This window comes from Heterodontus francisci, chromosome 1 (assembly GCF_036365525.1).
Source record: "Heterodontus francisci isolate sHetFra1 chromosome 1, sHetFra1.hap1, whole genome shotgun sequence".
Classification (NCBI taxonomy): domain Eukaryota; kingdom Metazoa; phylum Chordata; class Chondrichthyes; order Heterodontiformes; family Heterodontidae; genus Heterodontus; species Heterodontus francisci.
This window is the reverse complement of record NC_090371.1, coordinates 76,758,581-76,786,384: the sequence shown is the minus strand read 5'-3', so window position 1 is coordinate 76,786,384 and position 27,804 is coordinate 76,758,581. Positions and strand designations below refer to the sequence as shown.

Genomic DNA, 27,804 nt, shown 5'->3' with positions numbered 1-27,804 from the left:
CCTTGTAGATAGTGGACAGGCATTGGGGAGACAGGAGGTGAGCTACTTGCCGCAGAATTCGTAGTGTCTGACCTGCTGTTGTAGCCACAGTATTTATATGGCTGATCCAGTTCAGTTTCTGGTCAGTGGTAATGCCCAGGATATTGATAGTGGGGGATTCAATAATGGTAATGCCATTGAACATCAAGGAGAGATGCTTAGATTACCTGGTACTTAAGTGATGCGAATGTTACTTGCCACTTATCAGCCTGAGCCTGGATGTTGTCCAGATCGTGCTACCTGTGGATACGGACTGTTTCAGTATCTGAGGAGTTGCAGATGATGCTGAACATTGTGCAATCAACTGCGAACATCCCCACTTCTGACCTTATGATGGAGGGAAGGTCATTGATAAAGCAGCTGAAGATGATTGGGCCTAGGACACTACCCTGAGGACCTCCTGCAGCAATGTCCTGGGAGTGAGATGATTGACCTCCAACAACCACAACCATCTTCCTTTGCACTAGGTATGACTCCAACCTGTGGAAAGTTCTCCCCCAATTCCCTTTGGCTCCAGTTTTGCTCACGCACCTTGATTCCACACTCGGTCAATTGCTGCCTTGATGTCAAGGGCAGTCACTCTCACCTCACCTCTGGAGTTCAGCTCTTTTGTCCGAGGCTGTAATGAGGTGGCGAGTTGAGGCCCTGACGGAACCCAAACTGAGCATCAGTGAGCAGTTTATTGCTGTTTAAATGGCACATGAAAGCACTATCGACAACCCTTTCCATCACTTTGCTGATGATCAGGAGTAAACTGGTAGAGCAGTAATTGGCTGGGTTGGATTTGTCCAGTTTTTTTTGTGCACTGGACATACTTGGACAATTTTCCACATTGCTGGGTAGATGCCAGTGTTGTAGCTCTACTGGAACAGCTTGGCGAGGGCCGCAGCTAGTTCTGGAGCAAAAGCCTTCAGTACTATTGCCAAATGTTGTCAGGACCTATAGCTTTTGCAGTAAAGGCCTACTCAGGTTGGGAAAAAGAACTCCCACCCGAACCCGACCAAACCACAGCGGACCTGAGCCCAACCCGGCCTGAGTCCCTCCAATTTTGCCCCGAGCCCGACTCAACCATCTCTTTACTTACCTTCCAACTCGGAACCTCCAGGAAGCTGCAGCGCATGCGTGATGACGTCAGTTTCGTCCCGGACTCCCAGCTCAGGTAAGTTTTTTAAAAAATTTCAATACTTACCAGCAGAGCACTTACCGTGTGTGTCTGGCCTGACCACCACAATGACAGAGAACCTTGCAGGAGGGTATTGAAGGGTGCCACCCAACCTGCCCAGGCACTGGAATCGCATCCTCAGAATCCTGATGGTTGTCCTGCTGAACAGGTGGCAGTGGTTGTATCACCTCCGTGGCTTTGTCTGGGGCTCCTGTGGAGGAGTGAGAAGCCATGTCTTCAAGGGATTTCCCTTGTCCCCTCAGATTCATCCATGCACTTTGTGAGGGTGGGGGGGGGGGTGCATTTCAACTCCCCTGCAGGCAGGTACCCAGCGGCATGCCAGTACTGCAGGCAGGCCTACAGGATCTCCATGCCAACCTGGATGGGGGTGCAGTGGTGGCCTGACTGCTTTTACTATTTTTTAATTAAATTAAAAAAAAATTTTGCTGAGAGGGCACCTTCATGTTGAAACACCCTCTGAGTTACTTACCCTTTATTGAAGCCTGCTGCTCCTCAGAAGCTGGAAAGCCTAAGATTCAGCCCCAAGATTCTACATTTAGGTAAGGCTAATATCAATGCGATGAGACAGAGACAATCACAGTAAACTGGGAAAATCTGTTGATTGAGTAAATCAATGGGTGGTGTTCAAAGAAGAATTTAATGTGATACAGAACCAGTTTATACCCCTAAGGAGGAGCTGGCTCTACTTGCCAAAGAAGCCATGACTGACCAAAGAGGTAAGAGAAAACATAAAGCTAAAAGAAAAAGCATACAAAACTGCAAGAGCAAGCACAGATCCTAGCAAATAGGAATGATAGAAACAACATCAAAGGGTGACAAACAGCATGAAAATAAACTTTCAAAGGATGTCAAAATCAACTCAAAATTTTTTTACAATTATATTGGGATAAAGAGGGTCGTCAGAAGCAATGCGAGACCCTTAAAAACTGATAATATTGAAATTATCAATGAAAATAAGGAAATGGCAGACATGTTGAATAATTACTTTGGATCATTTTTAGAGTGGAGGATGAGGTCAGAATGCCAGACATCCCAAAGAAAGTAATATTGAATAAGGTCAAGGATTCACCAAAATTAATGCAAACAAAATAATAGTTATGAAGAAAATAATACCACTAAAGACTGACAAATCCCCAAGACCAAATGGTTTCCAATCCTGGGTTTTAAAGAAAGTTGTGAGAACATGACAGACACTCCAACTATAACCTTCCAAAGTTCTCTTAATTCAGGAACCATTCCTGCAAATTAGAAAATTGCGCATGCCACTTTGCTATTTAAGAAAAGTGAAAGAAAGAAAAGAGGGAATTTTAGACCAGTTAGTCTAACATCTGTTGTTGGGCAATTACTAGAGTCTATAATTAAGGATAGGGTGACTGAAATTTTCAGCTGATCAGAGAGAGCCAACAAGGATTTGTAAAGGGTAGATCATACCTGACAACGCTGTTTGAAATTTTTGAAGTGAATGAAGTAGTGGAGGGGGAATGCCAATGGACTTCCAGAAGGCATTTGATAAAGTCCCTCGTATTGTGTCCTCAACCACTCACTGTATTCATTAAAGACTGAGATGATGCGATCAAAAGCCACATAAAAATCTGCCTATGACACAAAGATAGGCGGCATTCTAAACAGTGTAGATGGAAGCATGGAAGCGTAATGTAACAAAGAGACATTGATAGATTAAGTGAACAGGCAAAACTGTGGCAAATGGATTTCAATGTAGGCAAATGTAAGTCATCCACTTTGAACCTAAAAAGAATAGAACAGGGTACTCTCTAAATGGTAAAAAGCTAGAAACAGTGGAGGTCTAAAGAGACTTTGGGGTCCAGGCACATAATTAAAATGTCTTGAACTGTACAGAAAATAATCAAAAAGGCCAGTGGCATTCTGGCCTTTATATCTAGAGAACTAGAATACGAGAGAGTTGAAGTCATGCTTCAGCTATACAAAACACCGGAAGTATTGTGTTCAGTTCTGGGCACCACACCTTAGGAAGGATATATTGACTTTGAAGGGAGTGTAGTGGAATTTACATGAATGAATAGATGGAGCCCAAGGGTTAAATTTCAAGGATAGATTACACAAACCAGGGTTATATTCCCTGGAATTTAGAAGGTTAAGGGATGATTTGCTTGAAGTTCTCAAGATATTGAGGAAAAGATGGGATGGATGGGGAGAAACTATTTCCACTGGGTCAAGAGACTAGGGGCAGGATTCTTGGACCCAGCTGAGGTCGGAAATGGTTTCCTGCCACTGGTCATTTTGGGGGATGCAGGTTCAAGGCCGAACAATTGGGCTCATTATCTACCATTAACAAGGCTCTTAATGGAAGTTGACTGGGATTTTCCAGTCGGGCTCCAGTTTCCCAATGTGACAGGCAAGTAGTTCAACTCCCTGGAGACACTGCAGCAGGCCTACAGGACCTCGATGCCTGTCTGCCTGGTTGAGGGTGCAATGGTGGCCTGGTTGCTTTTACTATTTTTTAATAAAATTTGTAAAAATGTTGCTCAGAGGGTGCCTTCATGTTGAAGCACCCTCTCAGTTACTTACCCTTTATTGCAGCCTGCTGCTCCTTTTAGATTAGATTAGAGATACAGCACTGAAACAGGCCCTTCGGCCCACCGAGTCTGTGCCGACCATCAACCACCCATTTATACTAATCCTACACTAATCCCATATTCCTATCAAACATCCCCACCTGTCCCTAAATTTCCCTACCACCTACCTATACTAGTGACAATTTATAATGGCCAATTTACCTACCAACCTGCAAGTCTTTTGTCTTGTGGGAGGAAACCGGAGCACCCGGAGAAAACCCACGCAGACACAGGGAGAACTTGCAAACTCCACACAGGCAGTACCCAGAATCGAATCCGGGTCCCTGGAGCTGTGAGGCTGCAGTGCTAACCACTGCGCCACTGTGCCGCTCCTCTGAAGCTGTAAAGCCTCTGACTGGCCTTCCAGCGTTAAAAGTCCACCCGCTGCCCTTAATTAGACAAGGAACCTGTCTCCATGCCAATTATGATGGCACCCTGGTCAAATGGCTGTTTGCCCTCAGGCAGGTGTGGGATCCGGAAACAGTCCCATCTCCTGCTTCCCTCCTAAAAATTCAGCCCTAGAACTTCGGGGTGTAACCTAAAAATTAGAGCCAGAACTTTCAGGAGTGCAAAGAGGAAACTCTTCTACACACAAAGCATGGGAAAAGTTTAGAGCTCTCTTTTTGGAAACAGCAATCGATGCTAGTTCAGTTGTTAATGTTAAATGAGTTTGATAGATTTTTGTGTAATTAATACACAAAGGATTTAAAATTGATAAGGAGGAGGTATTAGATAGGCTGTCTATACTAAAAAGTTTATAAAACACCAGGACCGGATGGAATGTACCAAGGATACTGAGGGATGTGAGAGTGGAAATTGCAGAAGCACTGGTCATAATTTTTCAGTCTTCCTTAGACTCAGGGGTGGTGCCAGAGGACTGGAGAATTGCAAATGTTACACCCTTGTTCAAAAAAGGGTGTAAAGATAAGCCCAGCAACTACTGGCCAGTCAGTTTAACTTCAGTGGTGGGAAAACTTCTAGAAAAAAATAATTCGGGACAAAATTAATAGGCACATGGACAAATGAGGGTTAATTAAAGAAAACCAGCATGGATTTCATAAGGGAAAATCATGTTGAGCTAATTTGCTGGAGCTTTTTGAGGAGGTAACAGAGAGGGTTGATGAGGGTAATGCAGCTGATGTGGTGTACATGGATTTTCAAAAGGCATTTGATAAAGTGCCACACAACAGACTTGTGAGCAAAGCTATAGCTCATGGAATAAATGGGACAGTAGCAACTTGGATACAGAATTGGCTGAGTGGCAGAAAACAAAGAGTAGTGGTTAATGGATGTTTTTCCGGCTGGAGGAAGGTTTGTAGTGGAGTTCCCCAAGGGTCAGTGTTGGGACCCTTGCTTTTCCTTGTATATATTAATGACCTAGACCTTGGTGTAGAGAGCACAATTTCAAAGTTTGCAGATAATACGGAACTTGGAAGCATTGTGACTGTGAGGAGGATAGTGTAGAACGTCAAAAGGACATAGACAAGTTGGTGGAATGGGTGGATACATGGCAGATGAAGTTCAATGTGGAGAAATGTGCAGTGATTCATTTTGGTAGAAAGAACATGGACAATATAAAAGGTACAATTTTAAAGGGGGTGCAGGAGCAGAGGGACCTGGGTGTATATGTGCATAAGTCATTGAAAGTGGCAGGACAGATTGAGAAAGTGGTTAATAAAGCATACAGTATCCTGAGCTTTATTAATAGGGGCATAGCTTTCAAGAGAAAAGAGGTTATAGTGAACTTGTACAAGACAATAGTTTAGCGTCAGCTGGAGTAATGCATCCAGTTCTGGGCACTGCACTTTAGGAAAGATGTGAAAGCATTGGAGAGAGTGCAGAAAAGATTCACAAGAATGGTTCCAGGGATGAGGAACTTCAGTTATGAAGATAGATTGGACAAGTTAGGACTGTTTCCTTGGAGAAGAGAAGGCTGAGAGGTGACGTGTTAGGAGTATTCAAAATCATGAGGGGTCTGGACAGAGTTGGTGAGGAGAAACCGGTCCCACTCATGAGAGGGCACAGATTTAAAGTAATTGGCAAAAGAAGCAAAAGCGACACGAGGAAAAACCTTTTCATTGCAGTGAGTGGTTAAGGTCTGGAATGCACTGCCTGAGATTGTGGTGGAGGAAGGTTCAGTCGAGGTATTCAAAAGGGAATTAGATAATTACCTGAAAAGGAAGAATGTGCAGGGTTATGGGGAGAAGGCAGGAGCATGGCACTAGATGAATTGCTCATTCAGAGAGCTGGTGCAGACATGATGGCCTCCTCCTGTGCTGTAGGAATTCTGTGATTCTGTGTTAACTAAAGGTATTAAAGGATATGGGGCAAAGACAGGTACATGGCATTAGGTCAAAGATCAGCATGATCTCATTGAATAGTGGAACAGGATCAAAGGACTAAATGGCCTGCTGCTGTTCCTAAGTTCCTCCACTTTAATCAATGTAATAATATAAATAGTTATCTCTCTCCGCATTGACTTTGATGACATCGCAAGACTAATACATTCACAAATCATAGTACATCCAAATGTATTTATCAGTGGATGTAGCAGCTACACAAGCTGTTGACTTCTTCCAACATTTTCCTCTCTGTGGCTGTTGCTCACTATTTTTTTCCAGCTACCACTTTAACCACAGAGGGTAGGATTTTCCATTTGGGATCAGGGTCACGTAAAGGGTGAGTAGCCATCTCTTCAACACATGTCCCTTATCCCCTTGAATCCATCCATGGAGTTTCAGTGGTGACAAAAGTTCTTGGTGTGGTCTCAGTGAAGCTGAATGTGGAGAGAATGGAAGATCTTCTTGTTGATGAATCTCACTGGCCGCTCACTCGGCGCTTTGATGGCCACGTGGGTGCAATTGATGATGCCCGATATCTGTGGGAATCCAGTGATGAAGGTGAATTCCACTGCCCTTTGTGCCTGCGGGGCACCATCTGTTTCAAATTGTAATACTGCCCAGCTCTTGCAAAATGGGCATCAGTGACCTGCAAGATGTAACGGTTTGCTGCTACATGAGAGATGCCACCAAGGTCCGCTTCTGATCCTTGGAGCAAGACAGAGGCAAAGAAGTTCAAGGCCACGGTGACTTTAATGGCTACTGGCAGGATGTAGTTAGCAGTTCTGCGAGGTCTGAGGTCTTCCTCAATAAGAGCACATATCTCAGTGACCATCTGCCTAGATAGGAGAAGTCTCTACCAATAATTCTCTGACATGTCCGGGCAACTTATTCTTTGGCGGTACACTCGATACTGAGGGTATGGTCTTCATTGCCTTCTTGCCCCTTGTTCCTCTCCTCTGCCCTCCTCATAGCCAGGGCTCTGCTTCTGCTGCTGAAGATGTTTATCCTCATTGTTATGCATCCCTATCTCCGAGTACCTTAATCCCATGTTACTTTGCTTTCGGTCAGCTATCACCAATGTTTACTGGACCCTCAACCTCCGATGGCTCCATGATCCCTGGGGGATCATGTCACTCTCTACTGACCGAGTGTGCAGACCATTTGCTCCACTAACTCTGGTCACCCGATGGAAACTGAGTGGCCCCTCTCAGATGTGCACCCTTTTATGGGCCCACCTAATTAGATGGCGTGGTCACGATTGGCTCCCCGCTGTGTTACTTGGACTGTTCCAGATCCATTGTGTAACCTGAGCCTCCCCACAAAATAGCAAACTGGCCCTTGATGAGCTGACAACAAGCTCGTTAACAAGCCCAATTGGCCATTGCTCTGAATGGGGTGGGTTTCCTGATCCCGCTTTTCCCCTCGTGAGCAAAATCGCCAACAGTCAGAACGGCAACAGCAAGCCTGCACGATGGCCAGCAGCATGCACCCACCCGCTTCTGTTCCCAAACCCATATTGAGGCGAAAATCCTGCTCAGGATCTCAGTGCATCATAAAAAGGGCTCCTCAATTCAATGCCTGCATTCCTGAGGCCTACAGCAACTTAATTTTCAACTCCTTAAGCAGTCCCCACTCCTCTAATCTAACATCTATCTATTCAGTGTGTCTCTTGCTTTCTCTTCCTCTCCTGAACACAACCTTACCCTTGTGCCTTTCACCTTTCAGATACCCAAGAAGTGCAAACTGGCCAGGCCATCTCTCAATCTGTCCTGCCACCTTCAATGACTTATGCACATATATACCCAGGTCTCTCTACTCCTGCACTCCCTTAAGAATTGCACCCTTTATTCTATATTGTCTCTCCATGCTCTTCCTATCAAAATGAATCTCTTCACATTTCTCTGCATTGAACTTCATTTGCCACCTGTCCACCCATTCCACCAACTTGTCTATGTCTTTTTGAAGTTCTCTCCTACTCACAGTTCACGATGCATCCAAGTTTCGTATCATCCACAAATTTTGAAATTGTGCCCTGTACACCAAAGTCTAGGGTGACAATGATATGAGCAAAAGAGCCATTCAATATTGTCCATACCTTGTGCAACATCAACAGCAATGCTAACTCCTGGAGCAACAACAACAGCTTATATTTATATTGCACCTTAAATGTAATAAAACAACCCAAGACATTTCACAGGAGCATTATAAAAGAAAATATGACACTGAGCCAAATAAGGAGATATTAGATGAGATGGCCAAAAGCTTGGACAAAGAGGTAGGTTTTAAGGGGTGTCCTAAAGGAGGGAAGCGAGGTAGAGAGGCGGAGAGGTTTAGGGAGGGATTTCCAGAACTTAGTGCCTAGACAGCTGAAGGCATGGCCACCAAATGGTGAATCGATTAAACTTGGGGACGCTCAAGTGGCCAGAATTAGAAGAGTACAGATATCTAGGAGGGCTGTGGGGCTGGTGGAGATTACAGAGATAAGGAGGGATGAGGCCATGGAGGGATTTAAAAACAAGGATGAAAATTTTAAAATCAAAACGTTGCTTGACCGGGTGCCAATGTAGGGGGTCAGTGAGTGCAGGCGTGATAGATGAATGTGACTTAGTGTGAGTTAAGACATGGGCAGCAGAGTTTGGATGACCTCATGTTTACGGAGAGCAGAATGTGGGAGACCAGCCAGGAGTGCATTGGATTAGTCAGATCTAAAGGTAACAAAGGTACAAATGAGGGTTTCAGCCGTAGATGAGCTGAGACAGGGGCGAAGTTGGGTGATGTTACGGAGGTGAAAATAGGCAGTCTTAGTAATGATGTGAATATGAAAGCTCATCTTGGGGTCAAATGTGACACTAAGGTTGGGAACAGACTGGCAATCTCAGACTGTTACCAAGGAAAGGGATGGAGTCAGCATCTAGGGAATGGAGTTTGGAGCAGGGATCGAAAACGATGGCTTCAGTCTTCCCAATATTTCCAACTGTCAAAAATAGAGAAAAGATCTGGTGGCCAATATTCTGGATGAACTTGCACATTTAAGATAATTGGCAAAATATCCGGAGAGGAGATGAGGAAAACCTTTTTTTACACAGTAAATTGTTATGATCCAGAATATTATTACTTTAAAGGCACCAGAGAAGTGCAAGTTGCAGTTATGGTGAGGCAGAGAGAAAACATCATTTATGGTCTTGCTTCTGATTATGATCTGCTGATCCTTGTTGGAATGTGCTTTATGTAGACACTAGGTGAGATACAGAAACAAATTCAACTGTGTTACCCTCCATTGTTGAGTAGCTTCCTGACATTCAGGCCACAGCATAGGATAACTGTACGTCAGGACTCATTGGAAATCCTGTCAGATACTGGCTTAAGTAATTCAGTTGACCTTCTTTCACTTGTTGAATGGAGCTGCATGCCAGTCTTGTGGAAACAAACAGAGCTGCCAACAAAATCTGCCTCAATCCAGAAACACTGGAAAGCAGCCCAGTCAGAGCAGAGTTAGCTCAGTCAAATCTAATCCCTGCAGGTTTGGACATACTGCCTGCCACAGACAGCAGAGTTTTGGATATTCCCACTAGGAGTTACTAGTTGATAGAAATGCAGCAACCCTTTAGATTTACCCATCATTAAAAAGCAGCCTTTTCTATTCCTAACATAATTACAGGATTTCACCATCATTGCTTTATCTTAATTCCCATTGCTATGCTCTGCTTTGTTTTGATTTATAGTCACTGTTTGTGAGCTGCTTACATCTGTCATGTCCTTGATCAGACACTAGTCTGGACTGATGTGTGAACTTCTACAAAGAAGACCCTTTTGAAATGTTCTCCATCCAATGGGACTGAGGATTGCTTCTCTACACAAACCCCCACCATAAACCTTATTACTTTCTTATTCACCTCTTTTTTTGGTTACATATTCCTCAGTTTTCCTAAATGTACTAAAGTATTTAGATCCTCTCCAGGCCCGCTTGTCAGCTGACATTGGTAATAATTCCCTTTCATCAGGTACTGTTGCTGTCCCTTTCTAAACCACCGTTAGAAGTCTCCTCAAAACATGTATTATTCACCCATCTATCCTCTCCAGCTATCACACCATGTATATCCTCCCTTTCCTCACCAAGGTCCTCAAACATGCTGTTGTCTCCCACATTCATGTTCACCTTACTGAAATCTCCCTGTTTGAATCCCTTCAGTCTATTCACAGCCCAGCCCAAAGTCACACAAGACATTTTTTTGGAACTGTTCCTTACCACTGTCCTTCTCGACTTAATATTCTAGAATACGCAATCTTCCACCCCATCTCTTCCATTGTCCAGATTGTCCTTGCATGGTCCCCATCCAAATATGGCCGGAGCAACTTCCAGAAATGGTTTCCTTTCTGCCCTTGTACTGCCTTTCCCATAGTTCCCCAATGATTGACCCTGGTCTTCCCTTCCTTATCTTCATGCTGCTCCATCATCCTCAAGCACAGGTCAGCTTTCATACTTATATTGAGAACATCTAACTCTACCTTTCCAACACTCCTTTCAACTCTGGAATGACCTCCATGCTGTCAGATTGCCTTTCTGACATTAAAGGTATTATTTTATCATTTGGGCAGACAGCTGTCAACCACCTTGCAGATGCTATGGAGGGCTTTCACCATGTTGAGGGCCAGGTCTCATTTGAATAGATTTGGTGAGCTGCCCATCCCTAATTGGCACCATGATGCAGTTCGCAGCGACCCAGATTATCCTCAGAGGAGTACTGCCGCACATGCTGTACCCAGTCAGCCATAAAAATGTCTTATCTATGTAATAGGACCCCAATTTAAATTGGGGCCCTGCTTGTCAGACCAGCACCTCAGCAAAATATTAAATCAGCAGCTGATGAAAGATGGCAGCAGGGCAGAAAAGTAGCTGAGTCCACTGCCTTGATTTTAACTCCCATGCCAGTTGGAAGGAGTTAAATTCTATCCATAAATATTTAATGTGTCACATCTTCCCCCAACTGAATATCAGGACGTAGGAAATGTTGCAAAAATGGAAATGCTGCATAGGTATTGTTTTGGGTTCCCACAATAAACGGCACACCCTTGCTCCTGACTCCATTTCCCTCTATCCACTCAAGCTGAACCAAACCATGAAAAACATTGGCATCCTGTTCAACCCAGACCTGAGCTTCCAATCCCACATACCATTCCACCACTAAGCCAGTCTATTTGTACCTGCTCACTTCCATCCCTGCATCAGTTACTCTCCCACTGAAACTATTGATCGTGTTTTTGTCACCTCTCATCTCACTCATTCCAGTGCTTTCTTTTCTGGTTTCCTGTCTTCACAAATTGTAACTTGCCAGAATTCGGCTACCTATATCCTGTCCCATCACCACAACCTACTCCAGTGTTATATCCTATCCTGCACCCGCTAATTCTCAGGCCCTGGTCTGGTGTGAGTCTCCCCTCCCTTAAGTCCACCATTAATAGGAGAGCCCCCAGCCAGACTCTCTGGAACTCCTTCCCTAAATCCACTGTTTTCTTATTTTTAAGAAGATTTTCTCAACACTCACCTTGTCACTGAGCTTTCAACTGCCTATTCATTCCCTCCTTGGCTCGGTGTCTGTATTTTATATCCATTTGCATTTGTGAAATATATTGGGATTTTTTTTACACTTAAATTATTCAAATAACATGCTATTAAACTAATTGCTTTGACATTTTCGTTTGCTTGCAACATATTAATTAATGATTTGTAAAATGTAAATGAAATTAGTCAGCAGGACAGGAAAGTCTGCTATTCCTCTTTAAGACACCCTACATTAAAAAATCACCTTTAATCCTGCACTTTGTTCCCACCACTGTATCAGTGTTACACAGCATGTGGAATCACATTACAGGCTATAACTCTCCAGCAAAGACTTATTTTCTGCCTGGCAAAATTATGCAATTTGGACACAAGGACAGACTATCACCTTTAATGGTTAGTAGGCATTTAAGACCGCATGCCATTCACTTGACGTTGAACACAGAAAGCATCAGAGGAGGCACGGTCACTGAAACAGTCCTTCAAAGGGGTGGTTACAGGAGCTCTTGATGTTAGTGAGACCACAAATTTGCTGGATAGATTTAGGAGAACCACAGGCGTTTGATATGAGCTCACTGGAAGCTTTTCATGTTAAAGCAAAACGTAGAACTCCTTATATAATGCACAGATTATTGTTTCTGATATTGGCTCAGCTTTTAACAACTGGTACATGTGATACAAGTCCAGATCCTGAACATGGAGAAAAACATAAAGGTAAGACAATTTGTTCTAAAGAGAGGAAATGTTGTATCATTGATTGATTTAAACAATCATACAAGGAACAACAAACTGATTTCCTGTATTTGCTTGCACAACCTCAGAAATGTACTTTAAGGTTAACTTAGAAACCAATGTCAAAGTATTCAACCTTTTTCAACAAGGAAAGGAATGAAAATCTAATGACATTTAAAATGTTTAACTTATATTTTGGGATTTTCAGTAAATTTTAACAAGAGGTATAAAGTACTCAGTTACCACGCTATCCAGTTGAATGCTGTATTCAAAGGCTGGCTGATATCTAAAGAGTATAAAACAGTCTGACAGGACCTTTGTATATAGTTTTTCCACATTGTAATCACTCCAGTTTGTTGAGGCTCAAGTATCACGCTCCAGAATGTAAATTGAGCCTGCAAGTTTGAATGTACTTAGTTGTGTGCAAATAACCATTCTTTGTTAGTATTTGCCATTATTAATTGTTTCTGAACATGTGCAATATGTGCCAGTGTTCCCAAATCGCAATCACTTTTTCCAATGATCACTTTTTCTTGCATTTTTCTTAACTTTTTATATATTTCCCTTTATAGACATACAAAAGTAAGAATCTAGACAATTATTTAAATAATTAGAATGTTAAGAGACTTGCATCAAGTGTGTATGTATGCAGAAAACATTCACATGCATAGTATACGGAAAGAGTAACATATTTTCCTTTTTGTCTTTGTAAAATAATATAGATAGTCACCTTGCTTTGTATTTAAAGACGCAGGCAACTAAGGAAAAATAGAACAGTACAGGTCTGTGTACATGCTACAATTACAAAACAGAGGGAGGGCTAAATTGTCGCAGGTACTGTCTTTTGGATGAGAAAGCACGCACTATCTACAATCTCAGATGGATCTAAAAGATCCCACGGGGCTGGTTGAAGAACAGTAGAGTTATTCTGGTATCCTGACCAACATCACTAAAATGGATTTTCTGATTCTTTGTCTTATTGATGTTTGTGGATCTTGCTGTGCTTGAATTGTCTGCCATGTGTCCCTACATCCAACAGTGACTACACTTCAGAAGTAATTAATTGGCTGTAGCATGTTTGGATGTCTCATGGTTGTGAAAGGTCCTTTATAAATATGAATACGATCTAATTATGTATTTATAGTATGGCTCCTCACATAGCATACATTTCCTTCCTCCTTAATTTTTTTTATTTGCTAGGCTTTCTCCGCACTAGAGTTTCTTTCTCTTTCAATGTTCTTCTTTCCTTGCTTGGCTCTCTCTCCAATTCAAGACCTCAAATTGGTGGAATAAGGTAATTACAGCTTAAAAATCTTTACTCCCCTCTCTGCTTTCTGTCTTGAAGAGCAATCCATTTAACCATTTGTCCCGACTCTGCATTCTCTAATCTTAATCCATTCATCTATTATGGGGCACATTATGGAAGGCCTTCTGAAAGGCTACCTATTTAAGTAATCTTCTTCTGATCTCTCTGTGACTCCTGCCATGGTTTGGCTTTCTTAGTTGGCCCTGTGTAGGCCTCCCAAATCCGAAAGTTAAAATGCTGCTACAGCGCTCAAGACATCAGCACACTGTGGTTTTCTAATTTACAGTAGGGCCCCACCTACCCTGGGCAGGGACCCCTTCCTTTCCTGGTCTTAGGTATGTTAAGAAAGGTGGGGAGCATGTTGCGAACTGTACAGTAATGATGTGCGACCAAATCCCCACAACCCTAACCCCCCCCCCACCCCCCGAAACGCCACACCATTTTAAGCAGCATCTTAAAATCTACCCCAGAGTTTCAAAATAAAAAAAGTAACTGTAAACAGACCAAATGGTGCCAAATCTAAAATTATCAAAATTTGTAATAGATTTTGTACAGACCTAGCCTGAATATTCTGTATATTACATTTTCCTTACAATTATAATTGCTCTTAAAAGTAATCAATTGATTCTCCTGAACACAGAGGGTTGTTATCATAGGATAATTCTAAAAAGTTATGATGCTATCATGTACCCAAGTACCTAGTACCAAATATGGATGTTTTTAATTCTTTCATGGAATGTGGGCGTCACTGGCAAGGCCACTGTTGTCCATTTCTAATTGCCCTTGACAATTGAGTGGCTTTCTAGGCCATTTCAGAGGGTAGTTAAGAGTCAATCAAATTGCTGTGGGTCTAGAGTCACATTTAGGCCAGACTAGGTAAGGACAGCAGATTTCCTTCCCGAAAGGACCTTGGTGAACCAGATGGGTTTTTCTGACAATCAATGATTAGTTTCATGGCACCATTTCTGAGACTAGCTCTCAATTCCAGATGAATTTTTTGTTAATTAATTGAATTTATTAATTAAATTCAAACTCCGCCAACTGCTGTGGTGGGATTCAAACCCATGTAACCAGGGCATCAGCCCAGGCCTCTGGTTTACTAAAATATAAACAAAGTGATGGAAAAACTCAGCAGGTCTGGCAACATCTGTGGAGAGAGAAGCAGAGTTAACGTTTCAGGTCAGTGACCCTTCTTCAGATTACTAGTTCAGTGATATTACCACTATGCCACCATCTCCCCGAGTGATATCATTAGCTCAGTCAGGTCAGATGTTAAAACCTGTGACCATAATGACAGTAAACAGTGCTGCATTTCAGTGGCTGTCAAGTGCCTTGGAATATCCTAAGGTCGTGAAAGGTGCTAAATAAATGCAAGTTATTTATTTTCTTCCTTTACCTGGGACTGGTCACTACTGAGTGCCTTGTGATAGTTATGTAACCTGGCCACCTCTATAAAATGCCAATGGCTTTGGGCGATGAGCGCCTGGAAGAGAGTAGTGGGATGCTTAATGGAGGTAATGCCATGGAAAGGTGGACGAAATAATTATTTAATCTGACGCAGCTGCAGCTTAAAACAAGTCAATGACAGAGCGACCATGGACTGTCTGAAACACAACACCAAGGTTTAGGTTCCTGCCGTGTAAAGAGGTGGAGAGGGCAGTCACAGAAGCTCTGATAATAGTCAACCAACGATGATGATATTGTTATTAAACCTATATGGTTAGATGAAGAGGGGTGGGAGAAAGTTCATGTGGAGCAGAAACACCAGCGTAGACCAGTTGAGCTGAATGGTACGTTTCTGTGCTATCGACACTATGTAACTCCATGTGAAACATTCCAGTCTATGAGGTAATTAGTAAATGAACCCTGCTGCTAAAAATGCTAGTGGTAAGCACTACAATGATCCCTTTAACTGGAATTATTTTCAATATAAACCTTCTATGTATGAATATTTTTTTTAATAAGTTAAGTAAAAATACATGCCTTTTGAAATTCAAAACTTATCAATATTTTTACAACAGCTGTCCTTTTAAAAAAAAAATGATTCTGCCTAACAGTCACAGGGCTGTCACCTTAGCTGAAGGATGCCACAGAACTAAGTTATCCATTGTGCATTTGGTACAGAGAAACTTCTATGGTTAATGAAACAAATGCCATGATCTAGAAGTGAAACAATTCATATTTGAAGCAGAAGGTGGTGAATGTATGGAATGGATTGCCAAGGGAAACAATGGGAGTTGGATAAGAATCTGGCAAAAAAAATTTGATAGACAGGTTTTTTGTGATTCATTCATGGGATGTGAGCATTGCTGGCAAGGCCAGCATTTATTGCCCATCCCTAAATTTAATTGTGATAGTTATGTAACATGCAGTCCATATGGTGCAGATACACCCACAGTGCCATTAGGGAGGGAGTTCCAGGTTTCTGAGCCAGCAGCAGTGAAGGAGCGGCGATATAGTTCCAAGTCAGGATGGTATGTGGCTTGGAGGGGCGCTTACAGTATGCAGTCGTGGGAGGTGATATTTGCTAGACACTGGGACTGACCAAGCAGACTATAAAGGTTTTTTCTGATCCTGAACATTCCTATGTTACCAGTGGATAGATTGGGACCAAAGGTCCCACTATGTCACTGGAAGTGTAACGGATTGGGCATAGTAAACCTCTGCTCCTTACCCAGTCAGAATATCTGGAATCCGAACAGGGTGACTTTGTTTGAATATTGCAGTGTATCTTTGAGCACCTACCAGAGGAGGAGAGGTGGGAGAAGAGGTCGAGGACTGCCGATGCAGGCAACAGCTTCCATGATTTCCAGGCCAGTTGGCCCCACATCAACCTCCTGGCAAGCCTGGAGGCTGAATCTATCATGGAGTCCAGTTCACTGGGCAGAAGGCAGACCAAGGCCGAAGAAATTCCCAGCTTGGGAGATCCCACCCCTCCATCGTCATGGACCATATATGGGACGACGGTGGGGGGTGGGATGCTGTTGGCAAGGGTTGGCAACGTGTCTGTACACTGACATCAGTGTCCGTGGTAAAAAACTTTTGAGGTCCGTGACTGGTAATTTCAGGGATAAGAAATTTCCAATTGGCTTCTTCATTGAAACCAGACCAGCTATTTAAAAAACAATCGCACTGTCTGTTTCACAATAACAGCAGCAGCCAGAGCAGTGGCATCACGGCTGGCACTGTTGTTCAGCAGGGAGGGACAAAGCGCAGAACAGCAATAGTTATAGGGGATCTATAGTCAGGGGCACAGATAGGCGCTTCTGTGGACTTGAAAGAGACCCCAAGATGGTATGTTGCCTCCCTGGTGCCAGGGTCAAGGATGTCTCTGAACGGACAGGGGGCATTCTGAAGGGGGAGGGTGAAGAGCCAGAGGTTGTGGTACACATCGGTACCAACAACATAGGCAGGAAGAGTGACGAGATCCTGCAGGGGGAGTTCAGGGAGTTAGGTAGAAAGTTAAAAGACAGGACCTCTAGGGTTGTAATCTCTGGATTACTCCCTGTGCCACGTGCCAGTGAGGCTAGAAATAGGAAGATAATGCAGCTAAACACGTGGCTGAACAGCTGGTGTAGAAGGGAGGGTTTCAGATATCTGGATCATTGGGACCTCTTCAGGGACAGGTGGGACCTGTACAAGAAGGACAGGTTGCATCTAAACTGGAGGGGCACAAATATCCTGGCTGCGAGGTTTGCTAGCGTCGGGAGGGTTTAAACTAGTGTGGCAGGGGGATGGGAACCAGAGCAGTAGGACAGTGGGTGAAATAAATGAGGGGGAACTAGTAAATAAGGCCAGTAAGACTAAGAGGAAGAGCAGGCAGGGAGATGTTGCAGAGCACAGCGGGACTGGTGGTCTGAAGTACATTTGTTCCAATGCAAGAAGTATAACAGGTAAGGCAGATGAACTTAGAGCTTGGATTAGTACTTGGAAATATGATGTTGTTGCTATCACAGAGACTTGGTTGAGGGAAGGACAGGATTGGCAGCTAAATGTTCCGGACTTTAGAAGCTTCAGGCGGAATAGAGGGGGATGTAAAAGGGGTGGGGAGTTGCATTACTGGTTAAGGAGAATATCACAGCTGTACTGTGGGAGGACACCTCGGAGGGGTTGTGCAGCGAGGCAATATGGGTGGAGCTCAGGAATAAGAAGGGTGCAGTCACGATGTTGGGGGTTTACTACAGGCCTCCCAACAGCCAGTGTGAGGTAGAGGAGCAGATATGTAGACAGATTTTGGAAAGATGTAAAGGTAACAGGGTTGTAGTGGTGGGTGATTTTAACTTCCCCTATATTGACTGGGATTCACTTAGTGCTAGGGGCTTGGATGGGGCAGAATTTGTAAGGAGCATCCAGGAGGGCTTCTTGAAACAATTTGTAGATAGTCCAACTCGGGATGGGGCCATACTGGACTTGGTATAGGGGAATGAGCCCGGCCAGGTGGTCGAAGTTTCAGTAGGCAAGCATTTCGGGAACAGTGACCATAATTCCGTAAGTTTTAAGGTACTTGTGGAAGAGGATAAGAGTAGTCCTTGGGTGAAGGTGTTAAATTGGGGGAAGGCTAATTATAACAATATTAGGCAGGAACTGAAGAATTTAGATTGGGGGCGGCTGTTTGAGGGTAAATCAACATCTGACATGTGGGAGTCTTTCAAACGTCAGTTGATTAGAATCCAGGACCAGCATGTTCTTGTGAGGAAGAAGGATAAGTTTGGCAAGTTTCGGGAACCTTGGATAACGCGGGATATTGTGAGCCTAGTCAAAAAGAAAAAGGAAGCATTCGTAAGGGCTGGAAGACTGGGAACAGACAAAGCCCTTGAGGAATATAAAGACAGTAGGAAGGAACTTAAGCAAGGAGTCAGGAGGGCTAAAAAGGGGTCATGAAAAGTCATTGGCAAACAGGATTAAGGAAAATCCCAAGACTTTTTATACATATATAAAGAGCAAGAGGGTAACCAGGGAAAGGGTTGGCCCACTCAAGGACAGAGATGGGAATCTATGTGTGGAGCCAGAGGAAATGGGCGAGGTACTAAATGAATACTTTGCATCAGTATTCACCAAAGAGAACGACTTGGTGGATGATGAGTCAAGGGAAGGGAGTGTAGATAGTCTCGGTCATGTCGTTATCAAAAAGGAGGAGGTGTTGGGCGTCTTGCAAAGCATTAAGGTAGATAAGTCCCCAGGGCCTGATGGGATCTACCCCAGAATACTGAGGGAGGCAAGGGAAGAAATTGCTGGGGCCTTGACAGAAATCTTTGTATCCTCATTGGCTACAGGTGAGGACAGAGGGTAGCAGTAGAAGGGTGCTTTTCTGAATGGAGGGCTGTGACTAGTGGTGTTCCACAGGGATCAGTGCTGGGACCTTTGCTGTTTGTAGTATAAATAAATGATTTGGAGGAAAATGTAGCTGGTCTGATTCGTAAGTTTGCGGACGACACAAAGGTTGATGGAGTTGAGGATTGTCAGAGGATACAGTAGGATATAGATCAGTTGGAGACTTGGGCGGAGAAATGGCAGATGGAGTTTAATCCGGACAAATGTGAGGGAATGCATTTTGGAAGGTCTAATGCAGGTGGGAAGTATACAGTAAATGGCAGAACCCTTAGGAGTATTGACAGGCAGGGAGATCTGAGCGTACAGATCCACAGGTCACTGAAAGTGGCAACGCAGGTGGATAAGGTAGTCAAGAATGCATACGGCATGCTTGCCTTCATCGGTCGGGGCACAGAGTATAAAAATTGGCAAGTCATGCTGCAGCTGTACAGAACTTTAGTTAGGCCACACTTAGAATATTGCATGCAATGCTGGTCGCCACACTACCAAAAGGACGTGGAGGCTTTGGGGAGGGTACAGAAGAGGTTTACCAGGATGTTGCCTGGTCTGGATGGCATTAGCTATGAGGAGAGGTTGGAAAAACTCGGATTGTTTTCACTGGAATGACGGAGGTGGAGGGGCGACATGATAGAGGCTTACAAAGTTATGAGAGGCATAGACAGAGTGGATAGTCTGAAGCTTTTTCCCAGGGTGTAAGAGTCAGTTACTAGGGGACATAGGTTTAAGGTGCGAGGGGCAAAGTTTAGAGGGAATGTGCGAGGCAAGTTCTTTACACAGAGGGTGGTGAGTGCCTGGAACTTGCTGCCGGGGGAGGTGGTGGAAGCAGGTACGATAGCGACGTTTAAGAGGCATCTTAACAAATACATGAATAGGATGGGAACAGAGGGATACGGACCCTGGAAGTGCAGAAGGTTTTAGTTTAGGCAGGCATCGAGATCGGCGCAGGCTTGGAGGGCCGAATGGCCTGTTCCTGTGATGTACTGTTCTTTGTTCACGGCTGAATTGGAATTTCTAAGGTCAGATCTTCAACTAATGCTCATTAACATTCCTTTCCATATTCACAGTTGACAGGTGCTGAGAGTGAGAGCAATGGCTTTCAACCTTCAGACAGCTTTGGGGTTTCCTGGCAAGTTTCAATTTTTTTTGGAACAGCCCGCCGGAAACCCTGCAGCTGTCCGCAGTTCTTAAACCACTGTTCCCGCTTTCGGCAATGGTTGGGGTAGTGGGCGGTGGGGGGGACGTGGTGGTGAGGGACAGAGAGAGAGGGGGGGCACACAGAGATAGAGAGAAGAGCAGAGAGAGCTGGCAGAGAGAAACAGAGAGCAAGGGATAGAAAAAGAGCTGGGGGACAGAGAGAGAGGGGGACAGAGAGCAGGGATGACAGAGAGGAGGGACAACATGGGGGGGCAACTCAGGAAGGGATGACTCGGGGGGGGGGTGGTGTGGACAGAGGGGGGAACACAGAGGGGGGAGGCCACAGAGAGGGAGGGGGAGAGACAGGCGAACAGAGAGAGAGGGAGTAATCAAGATTACTCCTGAAAGATGGCCATCTATCCAAAATATTCTGCATCAGTATAAGAAGTGCATAGGCAGACATTGACTCCATGTGCAAACAAAAAAGAAATGCCAGGTATCTCAGTAAATCAGTGTCCAACATAGTGACAACACAAGAAAAGTAAGTCAATAAATTAGTCTTCTCATTTAAAGCTTCTTCACAAAAATTCACATTTGTTGTTGTTTTGATTAATAGACAAATTTTTAATGCCTTTATCTTTCCGAAATTGTCTCACCAACCCCCTATGACAAAAATTGTAATGCAGCCCCCATGCAAAACTGTTGGACACCCCTGCTCCAAGCATTTAACCTTGTGTTTTAAAATAACCTAGCAGCTAGGTTATTTTAAAACACATGTTTAAAGGCCTATATTATGTAAACTCATTTTAAAATGGCAAATGTCACCAAGGGAATGTCTCGATTTCTACACTCTGGCACGCATTACTTTCACTTGCGACACAAGCTCAGTGACATGTTGAAAGTTACTGGACTTTTATTTCTATATAAATGTCACAGTTGTGCTGCTATCCATTTGGAATCACATTATTGTTCAAGAACTTTTACTGAGGGGAAAATAGGCAAGAAAATCCAAGGAATCTCCAGAAGTTAGCACTGTAATTTCCTCATGAATACAAGGGTGCAGTGTAATGGGGCTGAATGATATTGGCAAAAACAGGATGCTACTGACCCATATACAATAGTTAGTAAATACAATGTAACAGGTTTAATAAACCTTAATCTATGATGAACTGTCTATGATTCTTTAACAAAATCCATGCTGCATTTGCACATTTAAAACTGTCATAGAAGACATAGCAAAAATGTATTCTGCTTCAATGACCATGTCAGAAACAGTCATTTTCTTTCCTGCAAATTGCATTAAAGGACAAGTTTTACAAGTATGTAAAAGATCCGTAACTGCAATGTGCTTCATTTACAGTCCTGTTTGAGGGCAGATAACCTGAGTGGCCTTTGTCATTTGAAAGTTGTTTGTATCATACAATAACATGACATTAAAAGTGCACCTTTGCTAATGGGTAAGAAATTTGGCTTGGGCATAAATTGGTTAGTCTGGAGTACAATTATTACAGATAGTGGGCTGGACTTTCTTCTCCCACCGCCGGAAGCTGCGGTGGATGGGCCACATGGCGCCATGCTGCTGCGCTCTTCCTCACCGTGGCCCAGGGTAATGAGCCTGTTGGGGCCCCCCCAATCACATGGAGGGGGCGGGCTCTCCAAAGCAGGCAATGGCATCAGCTGCCTGTGCTCAGACGCTAGTGTCATTTTTAAAGGGCAGCCCGCCTCGCCGAGTCATGTAAATTTTTAAAGGGCTATCCACCCCATCAATGTACCATTGATAAATCTATCGCCCCTTCTCACCCCAATAACGATTAAATTCAACATTTGCCCTCTTCCCCCACCACCCCCTGCAAAACACTTACCTTCAACACTTGACCTTCCCCCTCCAAACCATGCATAGGTCTCCCCTTCCCACCCTCCCCTACACTAGTAATTTGCATTAGAGCCCGTTCCTCCACCCCCACTTCCCCACTGTACTTAAAATCATAAATTCCCCCCTTCCCCACCATGGTGGTGCCTGCCTTCCCTGAACAGGAAAGTGTAGGTGAGTGAGTGCCGACCACCTCTCAGAAGATCACAGCCTGACAGTAGGATCGCTGTTGATTTTATTTAAATGTATTTATTTCATTAATTTAAATATGTTAATCGGGGTCCCATCGCCCAGTGGTGGGGCTGGTGTGGGGGGCACACACCGCAGAGCCTTGCCACCGCCGGGAAGATCGGGCTCAGCAGTCCCGGCATGAGGCTCCATGGCGGTCTGTTGCCAGAGCCCCACCCCCACCATGGAGCTCAACGTCCGGAGCTCAGTAAAATTCTGGCCTGTGACTAAACATTTTGTAACTGAACAATACATGCAGTAACAACTGCTCAATGTTTGCAGAAAAGCTTTTTGTTAATAATTATCTTGGCAGAGCTGAATCGGAATAGATAGTGATAGACTGAAATATAGACTTAAGTGAATTTAAGAAAATCACTTTATTAGAGGAACTGAAAGGCACACTTAATTTGTAGTTGTGTTTATCTAATTTTCTCACTAGCTTTGGTGAGTAAATTACATTTTGTCCATGAAAGATGCTGTTGTTTCTGTATTTTAGAATCCAGGACCTAGTTTAACAGCCTGTCAATATGAATAAACTAGTCTTGGCTACCTACCATTAATCTCTCTGTCCCTTCTTGTCCCAGTTTGCTTTTGTGTTTTACATGACTCTTCTGAAGGACTATCTGCTGTATTGTATAAAATTCTCCTGCTTTGGAGAACACTGCCCTTTTGTTGGCTGCCCTGTCTTCAGACACATATTAGAAACAGGTGGAGTAGTTGCACAAACATTGACCATCACGGGCTAGATTTCTTGTGACAATAGCAGTGTGAGAAATGGTCTGTCTTCCTATTGCTGATTGTTCTACTGCCTCACCTCAATAACCACAATGCCAATCCTGCTTGAATTTTATGGTTTATTGGATGAATTTGCACTCCTGACATAGTGTGAATCCACAGAATTCATCCAATAAGGTCCATCTACCACACCCGTGACAGGGTGTAGCTACCTCTATTCTGTCAACAATAATAATTTGTATTGGTATTACATGCTATTTTGCTTGCTAGCTAGCTAGTACTGTTAGCGAATACAATTGTGCTGCTCTCCATTGATGGTTGTATGCTTAGCCACTTTATTTATAGGGAGAAATGTGTTTTAAATCAGACTGTGTTTTGATGGCATTAGATTGGCTATACATATTAATTGCCCTCAGTTGGAAATTGGCAGCAAATGGATTTCTTTTTTTAAAATTCATTCATGGGAAGTGGGCATCACTGGCTATGCCAGCATTTATTGCCCATTCCTAATTGCCCTTGAGAAGGTGGTGGTAAACTGCCTTCTTGAACTGCTGCAGTCCATGTGAGGTAGGTACACCCATAGCCTTTCTGCCTTTTTGCCCCTTTCTGCCCCTTTGTTATTAATTTCACAGTTCAAATGAGAAAGGCTGAAGTGCAACAAACTGTAAAAGAATATCCATTGTGTTGTAACTATTGCAACAGCCAAGCTTAATACAAAAAAGCAACAAATTATATTTATCTTGCACCTTTAATGTAATAAAACATTCCAAGGTGCCTCCCAGGAGCGTAATTAAGCAAAATTTGACACTGAGCCACATAAGCCAATTTTAGGGCAGATGGCCTAGTCAAAGATAATAAAAACAAGAAATGCTGGAAATACTCATCAGGTCTGGCAGCAGCTGTGGAGAGAGAGAAGCAGAGTTAATGTTTCAGGTCAGTGACCCTTCTTCAGAACTGACAAATATTAGAAATGTAAAAGGTTATAAGCACGTAAAGCGGAGGTGGGGCAAGAGATAACAAAGAAAAAGGTGTAAATAGGACAAGGTCACAGAATAGCTGACCAGAAGGTCGTGGAGTAAAGATATGTTAATGTTGTGTTGAAAGACAAAGCTTTAGTACAGATAGGGTGTTAATGGACTGAAAGTTGAACAGCTGCAAGTACAAACATGAAAAAAAAGTGGGTAGGCAAACTGAACAAACCGAGATGAAATAAAATAAAATAAACACACAAAAAAATATATATATAAAAAAAAAAGGAAAAAGAAAAATATAACTGAAAATGAAAGTAAAATGGGGGGCCCGTCATGCTCTGAAATTATTGAACTCAATGTTCAGCTTGGCAGGCTGTAGTGTGCCTAATCGGTAAATGAGATGCTGCTCCTCGAGCTTGCGTTGATGTTCACTGGAACACTGCAGCAATCCCAGGACAGAGGTGTGAGCATGAGAGCAGGGGGGGAGTGTTGAAATGGCAAGCAACCGGAAGCTCGGGGTCCTCCCCAGGACCTGTGTCTCCCAACAGAGACAGCATGTGAGAGATTTTTACCTTAAAAAGTAGCTCTTTGTGGAGAGAGAGAAAGGAGGAGAGAAATTACAACAACATCACAAAAGCCTTTCCAGCCGAGAGCTGTGCAAGATCCAGCAAAAACCAAAGAAGGAGCCCTGCTGCGAATTCTACCCCTCAATGTGGTGCAGCAGAGAACTGAAAGTGACCACTGCCTCCAAACTGAATTCTCAACCACCAGGAAAATCTACAAACAACCCAGGCCTGCAATTTTAAAAGAGAAACTTTCCTCCGAGAAGATTCATCAGGTTTACCGTGAACCCTGAACACCTACCTGACTTCAACCTACTTGCTCTTTTCGTGTGTGTGTGTGTGTGTGTGTGTAATATTTAATCTTCTACAAGTAAACCTGTCAGTGTCTGTTTATTTCACAAATAAAACACAAGGGATTAAAACCCTAGTAACAAAAACACTTGCCATGGTCACAGTTGAGAGGTGAACAGCAAGAATCACCCACTGCCCTTGCCACCTGGCCATAACAGTACCTTAACGTACACTATTCTTTCAGAACTACTCCATTTTTATCTGGTCATATCTTAGATATGACTAATTGGTTTTATATTAATGCTTTATTTGCCTGTGGTTTTAAAGTTCACATTTCCTGGCAACAACTTTGCAATCAGAATCAGAATTCACCCTTAAAACTGGCATGATTGAATTGGTGTAAAATTTAAGTTTATTTCAGTACTTTTTCTTATGAGCCAACAGAGATTATGGGCTGAATTTATGGTTAATTAATGGCCTGGAGGTGAGAGGCCTATCCAATGCTCGAGCGGGGGTGGGCCACCACCCGAAGGAGCTCCTGCTCTTAGAGGCCATCTGTCGCAGGCTGGCAATGGCCTCCACTCCCATTCTTCCCTTCAAGGCAACCAATAATAGACCAACAACCTCACTATGGCTGACTTCCAGAGGCAGCACTGAGGCCTCCCCTTGGTGCCGGCAGCTTTAACTGGTCAGGGATTTCCTGTGATCTCTGTGCACTGTTCATTAAATTCAAACCTCCATGTAAAATCACAGCCAGGCCCATGAAAATTAATCTTAACACCTGGTCAAGTGGCTTAATTGCAATTCCGCTATGTTGTAGCAGCAATGAGCCTAGGCTGTTTACTGCCGCTGGCAAAATGCGGAACCAACATCATGATGTCAGGTTTCTAGGCGAGCACATCTCCTCCCAATTTTTCAGCACCATCCCTCCGCCACCCACCCACCCCACCACCCCACCCCGCACCCCCCGCCGCAAGCCTGCCTCCTATTCCGCTCCTGCAGGCTCCATAAAATTCAGCCCTACAGATTTTCCTCACCCACTTTCTAATTATAATTTCTAAAGTAACATTTCATCAAAGCCTTGTTCATTTAATAATGCACAATATCACCTTTTGAGTGACTGTAAATATGTTACTGCTCTGCTACAATCTGCATTTATTCCTCAAAATGCTAGACACTATTGTTTTTTTCCCTTCAGCTCTGAGAGACACCAGGGCGGGGCTGGGGATGGGGAGGTGGGGGTTGCAGTGGGGTGGGTGGCTCAGCAGCTAACGGAGTGCGAGACACCGGGGCACCTTCCAGCCAGTGTCAGCACAGCGCTGTAAGTCAGTGACTGCATTCTGCTCTTTACTGTTTGTAATAGCTGTGAATGTGACTCTAAAATCCTGAATACTGGGAATGTGCCACCATAGCAAAGTACTGCTCTCCTGCCAGCAGCAGCTCTTGAATGTCTAAAAACTGTTTGAGATTAGAGCTCAGTGTTTGAGACTTCGGTATTTACAGCAATTTACTTTTGCTACGAATGAGATCCAAATCGTTTAAAAGTTGCCTCCAAATGTTAAACAGAAGCCGAGCATTCCTTGCATATAATTTAATACTGCGAACAGATTTGAACGTGCTCCCGAGCAGGCTCTGTGCCTGCTGATCTCTTTTCTTTTGGGCCTCCTTATCTCGAGAGACAATGGATACGCGCCTGGAGGTGGTCAGTGGTTTGTGAAGCAGCACCTGGAGTGGCTATAAAGGCCGATTCTGGAGTGACAGGCTCTTCCACAGGTGCTGCAGAGAAATTTGTTTGTCGGGGCTGTTGCACAGTTGGCTCTCCCCTTGCGCCTCTGTCTTTTTTCCTGCCAACTACTAAGTCTCTTCGACTCGCCACAATTTAGCCCTGTCTTTATGGCTGCCCGCCAGCTCTGGCGAATGCTGGCAACTGACTCCCACGACTTGTGATCAATGTCACACGATTTCATGTCGCGTTTGCAGACGTCTTTATAGCGGAGACATGGACGGCCAGTGGGTCTGCTGGGACGGCCTGCTGATACCAGCTCTAAATAAATCAATGTTAAATGCCCACAATTGGTGCTGGAATCAGCCCAAATTGATGAAATTATGGGACTCTGTCGCTTTACAAAGCAGCCTGGCGAGACCATCATCAGAGGCTCCTCTGGAGCCCACTAAGACGCACCTCAACTTCCAGTTTTCAGTGCAAGTGTGCATGCTGGAAGTTGTCGTGCCATTCCAACTCTTAATAACAGTGAACATCTGGGCGTTCACCATTATTGGGACCGCAAAATCCAGGCCAAAGTAACTAGAGTTCATCCAGCCAGGAAGATCCTGCAGTCACTCCATTTCAACGTCTAATCAATTCTTAAATAATTCCAGTATTTCTACCTCCCACTATCCTTTCTGGAAGTTTATTCTACATATTTGTCACTTTGCATGAAAAAGAATTTCCTGACACCAGTCCCGAAATTATTGTTATTAGTTTGAACTTGGTCTTCGCTAGTCCTTCCACAGTCTAATTTAAAGTAATATTCTGGCTAAAAAAATTTCCATTCCCTTAACTATCTTGCATGCCTCTACAAGATCACTTCTTGAATGCCTCCACTCAAGGTTGAAAAGCTCAAGTCTATCCAACATTTCTTCTTAACTCAGATGCCTGAGTCTGGGGATCAGCCTCATGGCCTTTCTTTTCACTATCTCCAGAAGCTGAATATCTTCTTTGAGTCTCAGCAACCCGAACTGGTCACAGCACTAAAATAAAAGCGAAATACTGCGGATGCTGGAAATCTGAAACAAAAACAAGAAATGCTGGAATCACTCAGCAGGTCTGGCAGCATCTGTGGAAAGAGAAGCAGAGAAACGTTAACTCTGCTTCTCTTTCCACAGATGCTGCCAGACCTGCTGAGTGATTCCAGCATTTCTTGTTTT

General features: G+C 43.7%; 1 protein-coding gene across 2 annotated transcripts in view; it reads left to right on the top strand.

Moving 5' to 3' along the window:
* Positions 1 to 12,163: 12,163 nt before the first annotated feature.
* The window catches only part of ca9 (carbonic anhydrase IX), a 123,810-nt gene continuing 108,169 nt past the window's right edge, over positions 12,164 to 27,804 (top strand). For both annotated transcript variants that reach the window (XM_068052344.1, XM_068052292.1), the window contains exon 1: positions 12,164 to 12,429. In XM_068052344.1, the coding sequence (XP_067908445.1) occupies positions 12,225 to 12,429 (205 nt within the window). In that variant the 5' untranslated portion in view covers positions 12,164 to 12,224. The remainder of the gene's footprint in view (positions 12,430 to 27,804) is intronic.